The sequence below is a fragment of the Mustela erminea genome, chromosome 20 (genome assembly GCF_009829155.1).
Source record: "Mustela erminea isolate mMusErm1 chromosome 20, mMusErm1.Pri, whole genome shotgun sequence".
In the NCBI taxonomy this organism is placed as follows: Eukaryota; Metazoa; Chordata; class Mammalia; order Carnivora; family Mustelidae; genus Mustela; species Mustela erminea.
Genome location: NC_045633.1, coordinates 10,044,098 through 10,066,312, shown reverse-complemented (window position 1 = coordinate 10,066,312; position 22,215 = coordinate 10,044,098). Strand labels below are relative to the sequence as shown.

Genomic DNA, 22,215 nt, shown 5'->3' with positions numbered 1-22,215 from the left:
CTACGTCTTTTAAGACTTTATTTTCTGAAAAATGTATTTCATACAATCTTTGCTGTGTTAATGCAAATATGCACAAAGTAGGCATGTATTTTTGTTTTCCAAAAGATGCATTATGAACATTTTCAGGAAGCTGGTGTGATTTATTCAACTTTTAATCTTAAATACAATCACAAAATTATATCCATCGGGAGGCATTACAACCTTTTGTACAGAGATGCCACTTTATTTATACAATGTTACTAGGACAAGGAAGATTCAGTTCAACTAAATTTGCTCTTATAATGGTAAATTAACAAGTGAAGTATGATACTGCCACTGACATTACAGGTGGAAATATAAGAGAAATTTAAACCAGAAAAAAAACTGACACAAGAACTTTAGATAGGAGCTGAAACTTGGACTGCCAGGAAAAGAACAAAATCAGCCTGTTTTGAAGGAAAAACATTCTACAAGCCTGCATTTCAGAACATGCAATTCCTTGAGTTTCCCATCTTCAAAAAAATCAAACTAATTGTATGACAGTTTTACATTAGCACAACAAACAGCTTTTCCCTAGTAAGCCCAAATTCCCATAGAAAACAAGGGACTTCAAGGGGTTCCCATTGTACAACTAACCCCTGAACCTTTAAAGTTTCTTGGAGTCCACTGCCCTTTTGAAAAAAAGGGATGGTGACACTGTTACCCAGGCCTAAAAAGCAGGAAAAGTGCAACAAATCCTTAAGAGGTTCATAATACAGTAGATTTCCCCTTCTGCAATGTTTGGAAAAATTTGTAACGCTAGTTTCCTCCACTGAAGGAATGTTCCTAATCCATATATTGAAAACAAAATCTACCTTAAGTGACCCTTACATTACTAGAAGTTTGCCTCCTTAGGAGGCAGACTTACAGCTCTAAATTACATTTCGCAAGCCCAAGATAGAGAATGGAAGGTCACTGGTTTTCACATCTAATTTTGTCTAAAACAAATGTACGTGTGCTAAGAGTAAAGCAGTCACTGATTTTTGATGTGTATGAATAGGACTAACAGGCTAATTGTAGGTGCTTCCTTTAATATGAAAAGAATTAAGAGAAAAGAAGAACCAGCTCCTTTGATTTTTAGTACTGCCAAAACAGGTAAGCCCCCAGAGTAATTACAAATATGTGGAGGATAATAGGCCAGGAAGACTTTTCAATTTAAAGTACTGCCTATAATACCCCAGATTTAAAAGGACCTAAGATTGCACATCAACTCTAATATTTGGCTGTACTTGCATTGCCCTGCTCGGCATTTTTTAATGGCTCTTTCCTTAAATTTCACACATCAGAACAACCACAAACAAAAACAATGCAGATAATACCAAATATAGACAATATTAAGAAAACTACATACTAAGCTTAGGTAATAGTGGCAAGTGTTAAGGGCAGAAGTGATGGAAGCTTTTCTTTGTGACACAAACCCTCACCCTGAACCTGGGGTTTGGGCTCTAAAAAAACAATGTAGGGAAGTAGATCAAGAGCTTGATTATCAATTCACACACAGAAATCTCACAAAGTTCAAAACTCACAAGTGCCAGACACAAAAGAATGTTCATAATCATCTAGCAAATGTTAACTCATGACCAGAAAGAATGAGATCCTGCAAGACACACCAAAGAAAAACTAATACACACAGCTCCATAAACCAACTAAGCCTCCACAGCTCTGTAGAGATACCAAATAAAATTGAAGCAATTTTAGAAAATAAAAGACAACAAAACACTTAAGATAAACTTCAATTTCCAAGGGTACTCTGAATTGAAGAGGTTGTAGGTTCTTCTATACCCCCTGAATCTTAGAGAGAGAGAGAGAGAGAGAGAGAGAGATGAAAAGAGCAGAGCAGATCCCTGGTTTTCCACAGGTGTTTTATATCATCAAAAATGTATGACTAACGAAAGCACTCCAAACTATATTTTACAAGATAATACCCCAAATATAGCCCTGTCTTCTCAATCTGCTCTATCACCAGGGCTGAATTTCACCAGTGATTACATCTGTGGTTTGCTTATAACTGTTCAAAAAGCCAAGGCTGCTCAGCAGAATGACTTCCCAGAGGAAGTCAGACCGCACAGACTGGGGTCTTACTGTCCAGAGTGCAGTAAAGAGCAAGCTTTCAAGTCCTCAGTTACATCTGCTCCACGACCAAACATGTACATGCCACACTGTTCTCTGAAGGACCATTTTGAAATAAAAGTGATGGATAATTTACCAGAGGCACAGGTTTTTGATATAAAGCTGTTTTGTTTTTGCTCGGATAAGGTGCCAAATACCTCTGAGGCCTGAAATTCACAGGCAATAAAATTCACCTATTTCATTTATCTTCTTTACCAAAGAAAAAGCAATTTCTGAATACTACCTGTAGGGACAAACTAGTGTGAACTTGTTTTATCACTGTGATAAGTTTCTTTCTCTGACAATGTTGCTGAAAAAGACTTTACTTTTGAGAGAGCAGAGGTAATCAAGTGTTAAGTGCAGTAGCTCCCACACAGCCTCTAGGAAATAAAGCAGCGTGCATAACACAATATGGCATTATTATTCCAGATAGGTTGTTTTGATTGTGAAAATAAGGTTCAAATGAATGAAGAAAATAAAATTTGATGCACTAGGTTCCTTAACTTGCTATTAAACACCCGGGTATTTGAAAATACCACCTTTCTTGCAATACTTGCCTAAGTATTAGAAAAGCACTGAGATGCATTCTCTCATGGGTATGTTAAGATTATAGATTAATGTGGCAATCAGAATACAGAAAAGGCCAGAGCTATGTGGAATCTTTCCTTAATACCCTTCAAGTTTGTCTGTGAAGATTGGCAACCACAAATGATCACAGTCCTAACCTCTAAAATGCAGGAAAAAGGTACTAAATCAAGATTTTGTGTTCTACTCTGTGTTGATACGTGATTTTATGAATCCTAGTCTGGATTTTTATTTTGGATCAACAATTCAGCTTACAGTACTGAAGTGCAATACTAAATTTAAGGAAACCTTGATCATGAATTCACAGCAACTATTAAAATTGTGCAAAAAGTAAAGTACTTCACAGACTAAAAACTGAACTCCAGAAAAGATGGTGGTGGTTCTCATTTTTGCTGATGTTTCATGTACATGTCCTAAAATGCCAGGTACACCAAAGCACTTTTAATTTACAAAGTGTAAATTAAAAGTATTAAATGAGAAAACAATTAAAAAACATCTCACTCTACCTCCACCAGAACATCACTTTATTGTTAATCTCTCATCAACAATGTAAAACTCTAATAGTACTCTATCCTGGTTTTTAAAAAGGTAAAAGATTACATTGGATTAGCTACTTTCTATGAAAGAAACTACAGCAATCGCAGAAGAGGGAAAATTTGAATGACCTCCCAAAAATGCACACTATAAGCAAAGGGGAGACATTAAATCAAATGTCTGTTAGATTCATTACTTTTGAATGCACAGTGACAATTCTGGAAACTGTACATGATAGAATCACAGAAATGACTTAAATAACCAGAATTATATTTTGTATGTGATCATCACACCTTTAAACAATCCTTGAATTTTCCATGTTTTCAGTTGTTCTGGAGAAATTTCTGTTTGTCACTCCAAACATAAGTTGTTATGTTAACAACATCGAGATGGAGGCATATGAAATATAAGGATTGAAATAAAAGTAAATTAGAAAGATGGCTAATCTACTAGATCAGGTAAAGGGGAATGGGTAGATGGTATGGGATTGGGGAGGAGGATGATGGGTAGTTTTTTTTTCCCTTCATTTCAGAAGTAAGTTCTTCCAATGTAGTGTGTCTGTTACATAGCTCTCCATTTCCAGTCCATTTCTGAAATTCTTATCGCATAGCCTTTTTGTACCTACTGGTCAACCCAACCAGTACTGTTGCCAAGCAACAAGTGTTACACGAGAATCTGAATGCATCAAATCTTCCTTGGCTGTGATTTCTTCGCGGCCCCAGTTTTCTGTTTCTGAGCGGGGTTTGTTTTTTCCTGGATTGTACACACAGGGTCAGGTGGAATGGAGTTCCAAATCACTCTGTGCTCCGCAGCATCCCGATTTCTTTCTGCAGCTGACCTCCTGACACGTTTGCAGCTGTTCTGTGGCAGAAAGACAATCTCCATGTTCAGGCGGTGAGCTTTCTTTCTTTCACCCTTGACCCTGGGGTTGCAGGCCATGGTGTTGGGCGTATCCCTGAGTGCAGCTGTCCTGCAGGATTCACTTCCTAGCGCACCGAGATTTCCTAGGGTTCCTCAGAGTAAGCCCCCAGTTGCATCACCACCGACTGTGGTGTGGCTTTGGATGCCTGAGGCTGAGTTGATTCTGGTGGATGTCTGACCTCGCTTAACCAGACTCATCTACTGTCTCACCATTCATACCCAGGCTGTCCAACCTTCATACAGCTGAGCCAAGTTATCTAGATTAGTTGCTTCCTTAATGACATAGTCAACCTGTAAAAGCAGGCAGGAGAATATTTTAAACCACTCAGAACTTCAAAGAACATACATGAGTTCTAGGAGTTGTTTAAGATTGAGTTTCTAATCACCCAGATTAATTACCCAAAGGATGTGTAGTTGTTATGGTGGAAATGTTAAGTAACCTGAGCTTCCCTCCTAATTCCACACAATTATGTACAAGATGTGTGTCTTGGAAAAGTTACAACCCCTTTGAGCCTTATAAATCCTTAGATGAAGACAGAGCCTCCACTGACCCCACAGGTGCTCTTGGGGTTAAACACATGAAGTCACTAAGTAAATGCTTAAACAGTGTAAAAAGAAGTGCACGGCAGATTCTGAAATACAGTTAGGTGCTCGACAAATGTCTATTGATTCTGACTCCGCTAAATTTTCTTTTATAATAAGAGATACAATCATCTCTACATCCAAAGAATCCAGAGGGCCCAAATGTATGCTAAATTCTCCATATACAGCTGCTGAATTATGACTTATACCAAAGTTGTGCACCAAGATCTTTATACTTACCCCACTCCTGCTCTCCTTCATATAAAATTTAATGACTGAAACAATAATAAGCACCATAGCCAAGCATCCATCAAACAGACAGAGAGACAGTTAAAGACATGGAGTGCCTTCCTGATGGCTCAGTTGATTAAGAACCTGCCTTTGGCTCAGGTCATGATCCCATCATCCTGGGATAGAGCCCTGTGTCCTGCTCAGCGGGGAGTCTGCTTCTCCCTCTCCATGTACCCCTCCCCCAGTTCATGTAAGCTCTTTCAAATAAATAAAATCTTTAAAACAAACAAACAAACAAACAAACAAAAAAAACCAGGGGCGCCTGGGTGGCTCAGTGGGTTAGGGCCTCTGCCTTCGGCTCAGGTCATGATCTCAGGGGCCTGGGATTGAGCCCCTCATCAGGCTCTCTACTAGGCAGGGAGCCTGCTTCCCCCTCTCTCTCTACCTGGCTCTCTGCCTACTTGTGATCTCTCTCTGCCAAATAAACGAATGCAGTCTTAAAAAAAAAACAGATGGACCATCCTGAAAGTACACAAGTCATTAACCTAACTGAAAACAAAGATACCCCTGAGTCATTATTACCTGTGTGGTTTTTTTTCCCCTAAACCTAACAATTTCTAAGGAAATTAATTTTTTTGACCAGGAAGAGTTTAATTTTAGGTCATACAGAGCAATGTAACAACCATTTAAAATATAAAAAGGATCTTTTCTTGCTGATGTTAAAACTGAATTGTAGATGTCAAAACATTAGAAAATAAGATAGTCTCAAATTTTTACCCCATAGAAGAAAAGGTACATCAGTAAAGGAGAATTCAGGGGAATACTACCCTTGACCAAAGGACCTAACTTAATAACACAAAAGATGGCACACACAAAGACACATCACTGACATAGTATCCCTGCCAAAGATGTTGATTCTGAATCGAATTATGAGTAAAATATCAAATACACAGTCAGCCACATTCTACACTGGTCTGAAAACATCAAAAAGGTCCATGTCATAAAAGGAAAAAAAGAGAAAATGCTCAGGAACTGTTCAGACATTAAAGACAAGTAAAAGTAGAACAAGCATATATGAAATGCAAGATGAGCCTTGACTAGATCTTGTTGTGGAGGAGGGCGGCAGCGGGTTAAAAGAGAAGGGCTAAGCAATATAGGCCAGTTTGGGGTAACTGGAGAAATCTGAATATGGACTGCATGTGAGGTAACAGTGAATGTTAACATCAATGGTGAGTTTCCTGAGCTGATAATGATGTTTTGTTTAGGAGACATATATTGAAGTATTTAAGCATTAAGTATTGTGTCTGCAAATCTCAAATGGCTCTAAAAAACGGTGTATGCATACACAATACACAGAAAGATGAAGCAAAAGTAGGAAAACAACTGGTTTACTAAATCTAGGTAAAGAGTACATGAGCATTCCGACATTTCTGTAGGTTTAAAAATTTCAAAATAAACAGCCAGGGCACGGGGTGGATTTTCATTCCCAAATTCTTATGTACAATTTTAATGACACTAATGAGAAAATTTCAGAGTAATGACTTCAGACAAACTGACACCCCCGAACGCTTTATAGATACTATTCCTGCACCCAAAACCTCACCCTGGTTTAGCTGGAAACCGTCAGATAGTCCTCTTTAAAATGCAGATTAACTGCTCTCTGGTGGAGTAGAGAGAGTGGGTGAAGTCACACCTTAAATTTCTGTTAGTAGAGGGATGGGGAGAAAGGAAATATGCTAAAAGGACAGAGTCAGAATACAACAGTGACTATGTGACAACTCCAGAGCCACCATTACTCAAAATCTTCTGAATTCTGAAAATAAACGTCAGTGCCTTATTTCTTGATGAACACCAAGGATACTGGTGAGAGTATCTTTAAGCCTGTACTGTTCATTAGCATTAAAATGGATAGAGCAAGTTTAAAAAATGGTCACCTGTTCAGCAACTGACATCCTTCTATTAGGATCAACATCGCGGCCCTCTAGCTTGGCTTTCACCCTCTTCCACACGCTCACTGCATAGGAGTTTCTCTCTTGTACAGCTACAAAGCAAAGGAAAGTTTATATGTAAGTCAAATCACCACTCTGTATAAATATTTCATGCATCCTTATTCTAACTTATTACCTTTCCCTGTTTTAGGGTCTCTGACGGCTTTTTTAGGACTACAAGCAACACTCTTGCCAGTTCCTGGGATGGCGCTTGGTGGAGTATCTGCTGATGTGGCAAGATTTTTCTGAATCAGCTTTCTAGCATTCTGTGACATGACATCGGGCTGAGTCTTCTGGCCAGTGTTGCTCCGGACTGCTACAGAGAAAGAGTGGGTAGCTCAATTCACACGTAAACAGAAGATGGAGACAAAGAGGAGAGGGCAGGGCAGTGCTCTCTCAAAACATCAACTACAAATGTAGAGCCATGAAAATAAGTATGATTTTACAACCTTCAAGTCCTTATTCCTTGAAATAGACACTGTCCTAAAAACACAACCTAAAGAATTAGACATTCAAAAACAAATTCAAAAGACCTAAAGAATTAGACATTCAAAAACAAGCTCACTGCTTGTTATGACATCAAAAAACTATAAATATATTAATTGTCCAAGAATGTGGGATTAATATGGTAGAGACAGAGAATGACATACTAAACTGGGGCATTAAGTCATTTTTTTAAGACTGTTTGATGACAAGGAAACTCCCAATATTAAGTGGGAAAAGGCAAGAAGAATTGCATTCACTGAATGATCCCAATTTGTGCATGTGTGTGTGCAAACATACACACAAGCCCAAGAAATATGTAATGGTTTTACCTCCAACTGGAATGAAGCCACAAATTTTCCCATTTTTTAAAAATTTTACCCAACAAGCATTTATTTTATATTCATAAATTATTTAAAGAGGATTTAAACACTAGATATTTCTACTTTCTCACCCAAGAACTTTTAAAATTAAACCAAAATGTGTTCCATTTGAGTTGTGACAGAGTTTAAGAAAACTCTTTAAAAAGGTGCTGACTACAAACATATTAGACACAAAGTATAATTAAACATCTTAGCGTCAATGTGTAGATTATTAACAGATCAAGATTCGGGATTTTTTTCTGAATTATAAAACTCATACCTGCAGCAAAGGATGGCTGATATGTAGCAGATGACGTTGGACTCGAACACTCATTTGTTGCATCGGTGACTAAGGGTGATGCAAAACCCACTAAATTATTATAGATACTGAAATACAAAATAAAATAGCTTATTTGTGAAATGTTTCACCAGGTAACTGCTTATAAATATGAACAAAACTGAAAAAATTTAGATGAATCAAACAAAACTTACTGTACCATGTTTTTTTTTTTTTTTTTTTTTTTTTTATTCATTTGACACAGAGAGATCACAAGTAGGCAGAGAGGCAGGCAGAGAGAGAGAGAGGAGGAAGCAGGCTCCCCGCGGAGCAGAGAACCCGATGCGGGACTCGATCCCAGGACCCTGAGATCATGACCTGAGCCGAAGGCAGCGGCTTAACCCACTGAGCCACCCAGGCGCCCATGTACCATGTTTTATGTTTTGACTACATTTCAAATTTAGGTTAGAAGGCATTCTTACCTCTGACTTTGTGTTTTCAGTTCTTTCAAGGTGGGAGTTATTTCCTGGAGCATTTCAACGTGTTCTTGACTTCGAACCTGACCCATAGCCTGGACTAATGTAAAGAGCACCGTCTGAATGTTGTCTTGCCATGATTTATATTCACCTAAGAATTGCCTAACACTATTCTCATAGGGAACATCTTCACCATCTGCCAGAGCAGCTTCTTCATCCTAGAATCAATATTGCAGTGAGTAAGAGAAATGGTATTCGTTTCAACTATAACTCGTTGAGAGTAAAATTTTGAATAACAGGTAATAAATGTTGTTCAAATATGTGCTTAATCTGTAAATTACATTTTAACTTTTTCTATAGGAATCTTATTTCCAGTACAAATTAAAAACTCGAAGTAAAAACAACCCCCCGAGTTAAATGATCTACTATTATTTAGCCTTTTCTGGGGGTTCAGTCTCCTTACTATGCAGATTACGTAGGACACTGGAGGGAAGAGAGAATATCTCATTCATTTTGGAGGCAAACTCATATGAGCTTAGGAATAAGGGTTAGGAGGAGGAAAAGATGTGGGGGGAGATTGGAACACTCTGAGGCTACTACATTCAAGTTTCAGCTCTATTGTTAAGTTATAGGACTTTGGATGAATCAATCTCTTTAGCCCACAGTTTCTCTGGGTACAAAAATCACAATACTACAACCTGACTTAAAAAGAAAAAAAAAAAGTCGATAGAAACACAAATTAACTCAATTACAAACTGGAAGATGTGATCTGAGAGATGTTGTTTTTGTTTGTACCATTATTATCCCAAATACAACTATACATATTTTTATGTACTATAATTTTTATGAAAGGAGGGAGTTAACTGTGTGTCAGTGGAATTAGTCTTACCTTAGCCATTGCTTTCAGGAGATGTTTGACATCTCCAAGTTGCCGGTTATGACCAGTGAGCACAGTCTTTATATTATCAACCAGATTCTGAATTGTTTCACAGACTGTTTCTATCTGCTGCTCCTTTTCTGTCTGAATTGCCCTCTGAGTGGACATATCCTGGGTCAATTGTTTGTGTGCTGACAAAAGCCATTCAGAGCTGCCAATAGGATGTTCAAGACTGGTGTCCTAGACAGAACAAGCATTGTTTGATTGAAGTATCAGATGGAATAACGTAAGATTCTTTATCATCACCATCAAAAGGTATTAGTAACTCAAACTGACACAAAGAGCCTCATTTGCTAAATCATGAACTAATTATGTAAGTAACACTACTTAATTTAATAATCTATGAGATACAGATTAAGATTTTTAACTTTTCTGCATTATCATACAGGAAATAAATGCTTAAAACTTAAGACATAAAAAATATACTTAGAATAACAAAGGTGACCTGTATCTAGGACTCTAAACCCAGCGTAAATCACTCTTTAAAAAGATACCAGAGGAGGGCGCCTGGGTGGCTCAGTGGGTTAAAGCCTCTGCCTTTGGCTCAGCTCATGATCTCAGGTCTAAGATCAGGCTCTCTCTCAGCATAGAGCCTGCTTCCCACCCCCCACTTCTGCCTGCATCTCTTGTCTCCTTGTGATCGCTCTGTTAAATAAATAAATAAAATCTTTTAAAAAAAGACACCAGAGGAGGGCCTGGGTGGCTTAGCTGTTAAGCGTCTGCCTTCAGCTCGGGTCATGATCCCAGGGTCCTGGGATCGAGCCCCGCTTCGGGCTCCTCTCACCAGGAAGCCTGCTTCACCCTCTGCCACTCCCCCTGCTTCTGTTCTCCTGCTCTCATTCTGTCAAATAAATAGGTAAAATCTTAAAAACAAACAAACAAACAAACAAACAAACAAAAACACCAGAGCTTCCTAATTAATACACAGCCTAAAACCTTCCCATAAAATATAAACACCAAATTTACCAACGTGCTATTTCTGGACTCAACTCCTCTGTCCAGCATTCAACTTCAACTAGCACTCTGTCTGCTATCCTATTTCAGTGCATGTAACTCATTTCCTATACATTGAAATTTCTCCTACCCTCTGAACCTTCACAGTATTTCCAACTGTAGCTCTGAGAATTCTTTTAACTTTTTAATTCATTGTATTATTTATTACTGGGTTCCTTGGAGACTAAGAGCAAGATTTAATCATCATTTTTTAAAAACATTTTATTTTTAAGTAATCTCTACATCCAGTGTGGGGCTCAAACTCACAACCCAAAGATCAAGAGTCACACACTCCACCCAACAAGCCACCCCAGGTGCCCCTAGAGTTAATCATTAGATCCCTTATAACAGGGGCGCCTGGGTGCCTCAGTTGATTAAGTGTCTGTCTTTGGCTTAGGTCATGATCCCAGAGTCCTAGGATTGAGCCCCATGTCAGGCTCCCTGCTTCTTCCTCTCTTCCCTGGTTGTGCTCTCTGTCACTATCTCTGTCTCTCAAATAAATAATAAAATCTTTTAAAAAAATAAAATAAAATAGATCCCTTATAATAACAATATTTAATATACACACACACTGCACAAGTGTAAACTGAGTGAATATATTTACTTTTAGGGCATAACCCTGGCCTTATGATTTTCATCAACAAGTCTCTTTACTGCAACACCAAGATTCAAGACTCACCACTCTCTGTAACAGACGAAGCTCTAACTCAGAGACTGAACTGTTAAACTGTGATGCAAATGAACACATTTGCTGACATCGTTTGATTAGTTCAAATAATGCCGCATCCAGGTTTAAGGCTTCTGCAGTTCTAGTTCGTAAACTTTCAAAATGAATGATATTGCTACAGAGGAAAGTGACCTATGAAAAAGCAAAGAGGAATAGGACCATCAAAATAAGGGAGGAAAAGCAATTTTAATTTGACATGAAAAAATACTACCTATTCATTTCCAGAATTCAAGACCACAACTGATCCTAAAATATGTATGAATGACTCTTTTGGGAAATAGGTGTAATCCTGAAAAAGCCTATGAATAAATGCACCTTGTTTTGGTTGATGTCATTAGGTGTGAGATGGTTAAAAGCACTTAAGTACAAAAGTATCTTCTACATGTTTGCTTTCACACAGAAAATTTACTTAATAATAAAACCGTTACCATATTCAGCTGCAGTTTATTTGTGCTATGTACAAATTTCAATTTGGAATGTTGCCCTTCTGCTTCTACTCTTGCCTAATTTTACAATAAAGATCAGAAAATACTAACTGGACATTTGACAATATAATGCACATCTTTCAAGGTATGACAATACTACTGTGATTATGTAAATAGTTCTCACTTTCATACACACTGAAATATTTATAGATAAAAAAATATTTGGGGTTTCATTAAAAATGGGACGGACAGGAGGGATAGGAAGTATAGAGGAAATCAAGTGGGACTTAAGTTGATAATCACTAGATTTTAATTGGCTATGAAGATATGGGAATCACTGTATTAGTCTAATTTTATACTTCACTGAAAATTACCTTAAAAAAAATTTTTTTTTTAAACTTCTGTCCCCTTCCCCCAATCATAAAGATGTTAATCCACAATCTCTGGCAGAAAACAAGGTCATAAACGCATTTTATTGCCAAAGAATCACCACAGTTGCATAAAGAGAACCGCAGGCAGATATGGAATTAAACTCCCTATTTTCCAAAAGAGGCTAAATCCACTTTGTATTTTGCTAGGAGGAAGTAAAGGTCTAGGGAAATAATTGGCTGTGAGCTCAGCTGAAGGGATGCCCTTCCCACCAAGGCCTATCAGTCCCTCTTCCCAGTATTGTGAACTAGATGGCAGACTCTCGAATAACTCCTAGTTATTCCACATGTAACCTCCAATTGGTTACAGAATCCTGTAACTCTCGTAACAAGGATGGCGCTCATGGGCTGCAATACCTGGCTTGCTCTTTGGCTCTCTTTAAGGACAAGATTTCTTCTTTCAGCTATTGTTGCTTCAAAATCCTGCAGTACAGGTGCCAGTGCAGGGTTGGCACCACCTGCCCACTTGAGTCGCTGTTCAATACTTGCTTCAAGGGCTGCTAGTTTCTCCTATAAAAGCCAGCAGAATCTCAGTGAATATTTGACTCTCTCCAATTCCTGGTGAGCATTTTATACAAATACAAGAGAAATTCAAAAGAAGCAGGATGGGATATACATAATTTATTTTTTTTAAGACTTTATTTATTTATTTGACAGGGGAGGGGGGGATGGGCACAAGCAGGAGGAGTAGGAGAGAGAGAAGCAGGCCTTCCAATTGAGCAGAGAGCCCAATGAGGGGCTCCATTCCAGGACCCCAGGATCGTGACCTGAGCCGAAGGCAGATGCTTAAGGACTGAGCGATCCAGGCATCCCGGAACATACATAATTCAGAAATCATTTTTAACATACATCTACTGGAATTAACCTTTATTTCATTTAGAATATTTAAGGCTCAATATGTCTGGGGAGGTATGAACTGGCTTTCAAGATTTAAAATTTTTTTAAGGATCCACGTATTTACTTCTGAGAAAGAGTGAAGAGAGTGGAGGGAGGGGCTGAGGCAAGAATCTTTCAAGCAGACTCCCTACTGAGCACAGACCCCGGATATAGGGCCCAACCCCATGACCCACGAGATCATAACCTGAGCCCAAGCCAAGAGCTGGACGCTCAACCAAATGAGCCATCTGAGTGCCCCAAGATTTTTTTTTAAATAAAGCAGTCTTTAAAATGAAACGCCTGGGGGCGCCTGGGTGGCTCAGTCGTTAGGCAGCTGCCTTTGACTCAGGTCATGATCCCAGGGTCCTGGGATCGAGCCCCACATCGGGTTCCTGCTCAGCAGGAAGCTTGCTTCTCCCTCTCCCACTCCCCCTGCTTGTGTTCCCTCTCTTGCTGTGCCTCTCCCTGTCAAATAAATAAATAAAATCTAAAAAAAGAAAAAAAAAAGAAAAAAGAAACACCTGCTACAAATTCCTTAATGCCCTTATGTGCTATCTATAAGAAAACCCATTTACCATTTGCAACAACATGGATGGAGCTAGAGAGTATAATTCTAAGTGAAATAAGTCACTCAGAGAAAGACAAATTTATGATTTCACTCATATATGGAATTTGAGAAACAAAACAAATGATCCAAGGGGAAAAAAGAGAGAAAGAGACAAACCAAGAAACAGACTCTTAACTATGAACTGCTGGTTACCAGAGGGGAGGTGGGTAGAGGAAGGGTGAAAGAGACACAGGGATTAACGAGCACACTTACCACAAAGTGCACCGAGGCATACCCAGCACTACTGAATCACTATGCTGTATTAAATATTAATATATGCTATATTAAATACTATGCTGGATTAAATAAAAAACTTGGGGCGCCTGGGAGGCTCAGTCGTTAAGCATCTACCTTTGGCTCAGGTCATGATCCCAAGGTCCCGGGATCGAGCCCCAAGTCCAGCTCACTTCTTCCTCTCCCCTACCCCTTGTGTTTCCCTTCTAGCTGTTTGTCAAACAAATAAAATCTTTAATAAATATGTAAACAAATAATTCTTTTAAAGAAAATAAAAAACTTACTGTAAAAATCCATTTATGTTTTTAATTATGAAAGACGAAAATCATATTCTCCCAAATTCAAAAGTTTGTAAGTAACAGTAAAAATCTATCCATATCACCATGATAAGGAAGGTTTTCTATGACAAAGTTATTTCATTATTTATTCAACACTTCAGGTGGGAGAATTCACATCCTCTCTCTTTCCTGTGCTGCTTCTCTCCCTCCTTCTCTCACAGAAACACACCTCTAAAATCAGAAAGGACAGGTATTCATTCTCCAAAATTGAAAACTAGGTCTAATATACATAGGAAAAAGGTATTATACAATCTTCAAAAAAGCAAGCTCCAGAAAAGCTTCATTAAAAATGTTAAAAAATTGGGGTTCCTGGGTGGCTCAGTTGTTAAACATTTGCCTTCAGCTTATGTCATGATCCCAGGGTCCTGAGATGGAGCCCCACATCAAGACTCGATTTTTTAGTTTTATGAGCTTAAAAAAAAAAAACAAAAAACAAAACCAACTCTACTTGATGAGCCTGCTGCTGCCCCTGCTATGCTCTCTCTCTCTGCCAAATAAATAAACAAAATCCTTTAAAAAAAAAAAAAGATAAAAAAAAACTACCGAAACGATTTTATAAAAATTAATTTGTAAAAGGAACAGAAAAATGTCAGTTACTATTGAGTACATAAAATATAAGGAAACACAATATAGATATATATAACCATTATCAAGACCTGTTTCTTATTTTAAAGAGGGAGGTGAGATTAAATATTAGGCAGAAATGGTAACTCAATAATAGCAGTCAGGAAAACATTCTATTGCCTTCGACATCATAAAATATCATTAACTAGACATAAGAAATGCCTAAGCTGAGTGCCTTGGTGGCTCAGTCAGTTTGGCGTCCAATACTTGATTTCGGCTCAGGTCATGATCTCAAAGTTGTGAGCTAGAGCCTGCGTCAGGGTCCATGCTGAGAGTAAAGCCTGCGTAAGATTCTCTCCTACTCATGGGGACACACTTGCACACACTCATCCAAAAAAAAAAAAAAAAAAAGTCTAAGCTTTTAAGATACGAATAGTAAGCCAGATATAACTGCTATATGCCTTCAGAAAACAAATTAAATATTCAAGTTTTTCTTTCTTTCTTTCTTTTTTTTTTTAAAAGATTTTATTTATTTATTTGACAGAGAGAAATCACAAGTAGATGGAGAGGCAGGCAGAGAGAGAGAGAGAGGGAAGCAGGCTCCCTGCTGAGCAGAGAGCCCGATGCGGGACTCGATCCCAGGACCCTGAGATCATGACCTGAGCCGAAGGCAGCGGCTTAACCCACTGAGCCACCCAGGCGCCCCTATTCAAGTTTTTCTAATTACCAAGGTTCCCAGAACATATAAAGGCAGAGCGATCATCAAATTCATTAAAAACCTGAAATATTTAGTATGTCTCTATTCCATACTAAATATTTAGTATGTCTCTAATACACTGCTACCATAAGATTTGGTTACTTTGGAGAGTAAGAAAAAAAGATACAAATTACAAATAAAAGTACAAAAAGAAAATGCCCCTGTGGCTTAGCATCCAAGGACAGACATGTAGACAGTGAACACCACACCACAGCATAGGTTATTTCTGAAAGTGAATCTGCTGCAAGTAAGGTCTGGCAAAACACACCTGAACTGTTGCAATTGAAGTTTCAATTTGGCTCAGAGTATGAAGTTTCTTTTTCATGCTGGTTAGGATGGCAGACCGAGGGGGAGGTGTGACTGACATGGCTTGTGGTCTATTGATAAGAAGGTCTTCATGCTGCCACTGTTCAAAGAAAAGTCAATGTAGTAGAATCAGCAGGGTAAAACAAAACAAAACAAAACAAAAAAAAACCCCTTAGATAAAGGGAGGGGAGGTGCAAATTAGGACTGGGGGAAAAGAAAAAAAAGCCCAGCTGCTACAAAGTGAGGTAGGCAAAGAACTGTAATTGGAGAAACATTTCAAAAGAATCACAACCAGGTGAAAAATTTCCTAATGTAGAGAATGGCTGATAAATGTCTTGAATCAGTGAAAAGCAACATCTAAGTAGTAATTCTGAAAATGTTTCCAAGTCTATGTCTCCAAGTCTATATAAAAGTCTAGTATACAACCCCCTCCCCCAAGAAATATCTCTAGTTAAGAGGCTGGAAAAGGCATGAGGGGATAGTGGGTGGTGAAAACTGTCCAGCATGTGGCTAAACAAGTGATTAAAAGAAATGATGGCAGCAGTCACAGAACAAAGAATTCCCCAGAAAACCTTGAAGTTGCAGAAAGCAGGCAACTGGCTCACAGAGGATTGAGCCATCTTGTATCTTTTAAGGGAGGCCCCAGAAGGCCCAAGAGACCTTTGGTCTGTAATTTAAAAGTAATACATTGTGTTTAGGGCTTAAAATGATGAGCATTTGTTCAGATAAACAAAATTTTAAGGATTTTTAACAATATTTTCTATACATTTGTCAATTTTTTAAGGAAATAAACTCCAGAATGTGTAAGTAAAATGTTCAACATTACATTTTTTAGAAGAAAAAATACAAAAAGATTCCAATGTACTAGAAAGACAATATATAATAAATACAATTTCAAAATGTGAATAAATTACTTTTCTTAATTTATGAGCTAAAAAAACCAGCTCATGATAAAACTGCGAAGAGAAGGAAATATGCTGATTCCATGCACCAAGCTGAAGCCACCAACTCCACCTTTAGGAAGCAGCTTCAACATAAATAATACAAAGTAACCCTTCTTGTGCCAAAAGAGATCCTAGGAAAACACAGCCCCAAATATTACTCCATGAGTTACACAACCTGTCTGAAGCTACAAACAATATTGAAGCCTATAATGAAAGAAAGAAGAGAAAGAATAAAAAGAGCTATAATTTATACTGTGCTTAGTGTCTTATATAAAATTATTTTTAACCCTCATTATCCTCTACCTTTGTAAGAGACATGGTCCCCACCTAGGGAGGAGTAAACTCAAGTTCCTATAACTGATCCAAATCCATCTCACCCTCAAAGCCCATGTTGTCATACTGCTCCCTATGTAATCAAGGACAAAAACAGGCCTCTAAAAACAAATTCCAAATGATGACAGACTCATGCACAAAGCTGTTATCACATCATTAGGGCAGTGGAGAAACAGAAGTCATTTTAGAAACAATCTTAATTATATGTTAAATAATATAGGAGGTAAATTCACATAACGAATAAATTCAAACATGAGAAATTATATTTACAAGTAATACTTAATGATACAGATAATAGCTACCATACAACACTGATAGAAACAAAGTTAGAGGTTGCAGAGTATAAACACAAAATAATCTCAAAAATACACACACACACACACATACATATGTATTTTTTGAGAATATTTTATTCTCAAATTTATTTATTCTCAATTATATTTCTCCTCAAATATTTCTCAAATATATATATATATATATATATATATATATATATATATTCTCAACTACATAGAACAGAAACAAGGAAAAACTATAAAGAAATACCAAAATGCCAAAAAGCTGGATTTGCTGCGAGCTGGCACAATTCAGAATGTTTAAGTATTTTTTCTTTATATTGTTTAATATTAATTCCGCCCCAGTTTTCAAATTCCTTTAGTGGAGAAAAACACATTAGAAAAATACTTACTTGAAACATGGCAATATGCAGCTGAACACGCTGCAGGCTTGTCTTACAAGAAGAAATACTGGTTTCTAGCCTGCGCACCAAGTCATGCTTCTTCCAGGCAGTATCATAGGAACTTGCTAACACAGTTGCCCTGTTCATGACCAACTGAGAAAACTTCCCAATCTGAATGTTGTGCTCCACCGCTTTCTTACAAAGATCATCAACAGAAACTTTGCTCTCAGCGCCAAAATCCTTTGCGTCCACTTGAGCAATAATGTCTACCCCCAGAGCACTGATAAAACTGCAGAGGGTGAGTCCCAGGGCTTGGTTCGGTAGTCCAATCAAGAGCTGCCTCACGAAGTCAGCTGTAAATGCCTTTATAGGTTTGGCCATCTGGTCTTCACTGAAACAAGAATTTCTAAAAAGGGTTTTCACATTGACTATCTGTACAGGTCCATTTACAGTATTCTGATCTTCAAGTGAACTCGATCCTAAAAAAGGAAAATTTTCTTGAAGTAGTTCATGCAAAGTAAAATAAGGTAATAATGATGCTTATTTAAAAACAAGACCTTACGAACACACAATTAACTTAAGCCCACTGCATCCTGCCCCTTCCAAAGTTCTACCCAAGTAAATCCAGCATGTTTAAATGTGAAAGATTACCTGATAAAGTTTTAGAAAAGGTACCACAGAGCCTGAAGAACTCCTTAATTGTCTGTAGTCTTTTTAGAAAGAAAATCTCCTCTAGCACCTGCCGGTGATTATCATCATCAAAAAAATTGACTTGGGTACTCCTGGCTTCCCTTATAATGTCAATCTTTCGCCAAGCTATGGGAATTTCCATCTTGTTTAACTATGTTAAAAAAAAAAAAAAGTTCATTTCTCCCCGTTTCACACAGTGTATAACTACTTTACCACACATGCATTATTTAGTCATAAAATCAGTATTTACCTTTTCAACTAATAAGCCAAAAGCAGTTTCAACCTGGGCAAACATGCCATCAAATGCTACCAAAAGCATCTGGCCAGCTGACATTTTTGGTGTTTCATCAACTGAACCATTTCTTGGTTGGATTAATTCACCATATTGAGCATGAAGTATTCTAGAGATAAAGAAAAACGAATTAAAATCCTAACTGAAGAGTAATAAATTTGGGGGAGAATACAAAAGGTCAACAAGAATCACAGCTAGCATGCAATCCAGAAAATAAATCTTTTTTTTAAAGGTTTATTTTATTTATTTGAGAGAGAGAAAGAACACAAGAGTGGGATGAGGAACAGAGGGAGAGGGAGAGAATTCTCAAGAGAACTCCCCGCTGAGTGCAGGGTCCCACATGGGGCTCGATCCCAGGACCCCTAGATCACTACCTGAGCCACTATCAATAACCAGACACTTAACTGACTGATCCACCCAAGCACCCCTAGAAATCTTTTTGCATGCAGAAAATGGTGTTAGGATAAAATGACATGTAATACCATCACAATGTGAAGTTAATGGTTCCAATTCAGTATTAGTAACTGTTCATGTGATTAAACTTGAATTATGACAATTTTTAAAAAAATTATTTAATATATTACAGTCTCACTTTACATAAAATAATACAAACCCCCAATAAATGTCAAGAATCATAAAATTCTAAAGCTGGAAGACTTAGCAAAAACTGTCAAGTATGTTCACACTGTCACATACATACATGACAGAGCCAACTACAGACCATAAGCTCAGATGCCTGCCATGTGTAGCACGCCTGGTTTTGAATAATGCACAGTTTGAGTGTAAGTCTTCAGAAGTTCAGCCTGTACATCATCATTAACTAAAAGCTAAGTCAGTGGCTTATGTATCTGGACACTATTTTAAGTGTATCATATAAAAAATCAAAAACAGCATTCCTACAACTAGTATCAGCTCATGTTACTAACGTTAACTAGATTTTCAACTTTATCACACATACAGAAATAACTATAAAACTAATAAGAGAATTTAAAAAGACTAACCAGAGCAATTTCTAATGGAAAAAAGAGCTACAAGATGGTATACAATTTTTTCTTAAGATGATCAAGTTTCTCCAAAGCGAGGTACAAACAAAATGTAACAGAACCAAGCATGGAGTTTGTCACCCAAATCATCCATGAAAAGTAAGTAATCGTCCGTTTGAGGGTAAGAGGAATCTGAATTAAATATTGAAGGGAGTAAATGAGGGCAGAAATTGAGTGAGAAAGAAAGGTGTATAGATTGAGTAACGTCTTAAATAATGCTAGCAATTTAAATGATAATGCTGTTGTGCAAATAATCTAAATCACCATCTAGCTAACATTCAGTTTATGCTATAATAATTACACCTTTTTTTTTAACTGTATGGAGAAACAACTACAAAGAAACATAAATAGGAGAATTTTAAATGCAGATAACAGAAAACATTAAAGAATTGTTGTTAACTTTTAGGGTGAAGTAACAGCACCATGACTAAGAAAACTAAGTTTACACTTTAGACATATCTACTTCCTGTAGCACTTAAAAATGAAAAGAGGGGCGCCTGGGTGGCTCAGTGGGTTAAAGCCTCTGCCTTCGGCTCAGGTAATGGTCCCGGGGTCCTGGGATCGGGCCCCGCATCGGGCTCTCTGCTTGGCGGGGAGCCTGCTTCCTCTTCTCTCTCTGCCTGCCTCTCTGCCTGCTTGTGATTTCTATCTGTCAAATAAATAAATAAAATCTTTAAAAAAAAAATTAAAAAATATATATATATAAATGAAAAGATACCTGCTTCAAAATAACCAGGGTGGTACAATTTAAACAAGATAAATAATTTAAACAATTCAAGCAGGTGCAGATAATTACCAAAGATGGGAAAATGAAGGTCCATTATACTATTCTACTTTCTTTTCTTTGAATTTTCTCACGGGAGGAAGCATGGTAGGTCAACCCATTTCTACTCTCCCAACTACACTTTCTGGAGTAAACCTGATACCAGAATGCCAAAAAAGGAAGTCTTAAGTCACCAGAGATAAATGGGCTTACAGCTGGGACGCCTGGGTGGCTCAGTTGGTTGGACGACTGCCTTCGGCTCAGGTCATGATCCCGGAGTCCCGGGATCGAGTCCCGCATCAGGCTCCCAGCTCTATGGGGAGTCTGCTTCGCTCTCTGACCTTCTCCTCGCTCATGCTCTCTCTCACTGTTTCTCTCTCAAATAAATAAATAAAATCTTTAAAAAAAAAAAAAAAAAAAAAAAAAAAAAAAAAAAAATGGGCTTACAGCTTAGCCAGCGACATAGTGCATGGCTGGAGGAAACACCCAACCTTTGCAGGTTCCAGAATCAAACTGTTTTTCTAGACTTCAGAGATGAAAAACACCATGTTCAGTATCTAGAACACACTTAGAAGCATTCACCTGAAGTACGGCGTACATTCCATGAACTAAATAAACTGGTTCAGATGCTTCCATGGAGTCCCAAGGGCTGGCTTAAAAACTGCCACACTCCACTTTGTGTGTGTGCAGCACACATATGGTGAAAGAGCAACACTAAAGTACGGTGTGCATGGGATAGAAGTGCACGGAGCTCCACACCCAGCGCATGCTGGGTGCATCTGCGGAAACCGCAGTAAGCTCTGCGGGCCACACCAACATCAACTTTGTGGTGGTGCCACAGTACTGTACGTGTGCAAGATGCTGGCACCACAGGAGGAAGGAGCCTGCACAAGATATCCCTGGACACATGTACTGTGCAGCTTCCTGTGAATCTCTGATTATTTCCAAATAAATACACCCTGTTATCTGAGAGAGTGAGTGAGTGAGAGGACAAGTGGTGGGAAGGGACGCAGGGAGAAAGGGAAGCAGACTCCCTGCTGATCAGGGAGCTGGATGCAGGGCTCAATCCCAGGACACAGAGAGCACGACCTGAGCCGAAGGCAGAGTCACTCAGGTGCCCCCAAATAAATAAACTTCTAAAAAAGATCGGTGTAGAAGCATTTGTAAGGAATTCTATCTGCTGTAAAATTAAAACTAAGCTTGTAGCACATAGCCCAGAACCTGTCATCTGGTTTCCCCGGCTCCGTCACAGCTACCATTCACTTGCCTGGCGACATCGATGTAATGAGCGTGCGTTTCCTCCTCCAGTCCCATAGCCGCATTTCTTAAATAGGCCTGAAGAGATTCCACTAGAGTCTGCAGGGGAACGCCGTCAGTTGTCTGCTCAATAAGACTGTCCAGCTCATGAAGCATACTTTCTAATGTGTATTCTCCTTTCATTAAACATCTCAGTGCTTCTGGAAATATGATTTGCCGGAAATTTGAATTTAATTCCTATAAATATGTGAGAAATATATTTTAATATTCTGCTAGAGGTTTAATGCCATGTACTAAGAACAAACCTACGCAATGGTAACCAACTTCTGGCTACTAACCTCACACTGATCTTTACATGACTGGTGAAGCAAAATTAAAAGGAGAAAAGTAAAAATTTTGCTTTTCTGAACCAGCAGTAAGAAGTACAATGTTCAGTATCTAAAACAAACTTACCAA

The 22,215-nt window shown here is 38.2% G+C and overlaps 1 protein-coding gene across 3 annotated transcripts in view; it reads right to left on the bottom strand.

Moving 5' to 3' along the window:
• SMG1 (SMG1 nonsense mediated mRNA decay associated PI3K related kinase) overlaps window positions 1–22,215 on the bottom strand; it is a 106,497-nt gene continuing 84,282 nt past the window's right edge. For 2 of the 3 annotated variants that reach the window (XM_032328393.1, XM_032328395.1), the window contains 13 exons: window positions 21,770–21,996; window positions 18,655–18,805; window positions 18,366–18,555; window positions 17,724–18,193; window positions 15,721–15,858; window positions 12,434–12,586; window positions 11,176–11,355; window positions 9,456–9,683; window positions 8,573–8,784; window positions 8,094–8,200; window positions 7,105–7,284; window positions 6,915–7,021; window positions 1–4,458 (listed from right to left, as the gene is read on the bottom strand). In XM_032328393.1, the coding sequence (XP_032184284.1) occupies window positions 4,381–4,458; window positions 6,915–7,021; window positions 7,105–7,284; window positions 8,094–8,200; window positions 8,573–8,784; window positions 9,456–9,683; window positions 11,176–11,355; window positions 12,434–12,586; window positions 15,721–15,858; window positions 17,724–18,193; window positions 18,366–18,555; window positions 18,655–18,805; window positions 21,770–21,996 (2,421 nt within the window). In that variant the 3' untranslated portion in view covers window positions 1–4,380. The remainder of the gene's footprint in view (window positions 4,459–6,914; window positions 7,022–7,104; window positions 7,285–8,093; window positions 8,201–8,572; window positions 8,785–9,455; window positions 9,684–11,175; window positions 11,356–12,433; window positions 12,587–15,720; window positions 15,859–17,723; window positions 18,194–18,365; window positions 18,556–18,654; window positions 18,806–21,769; window positions 21,997–22,215) is intronic. The other variant, XM_032328394.1, reaches the window with a different exon arrangement.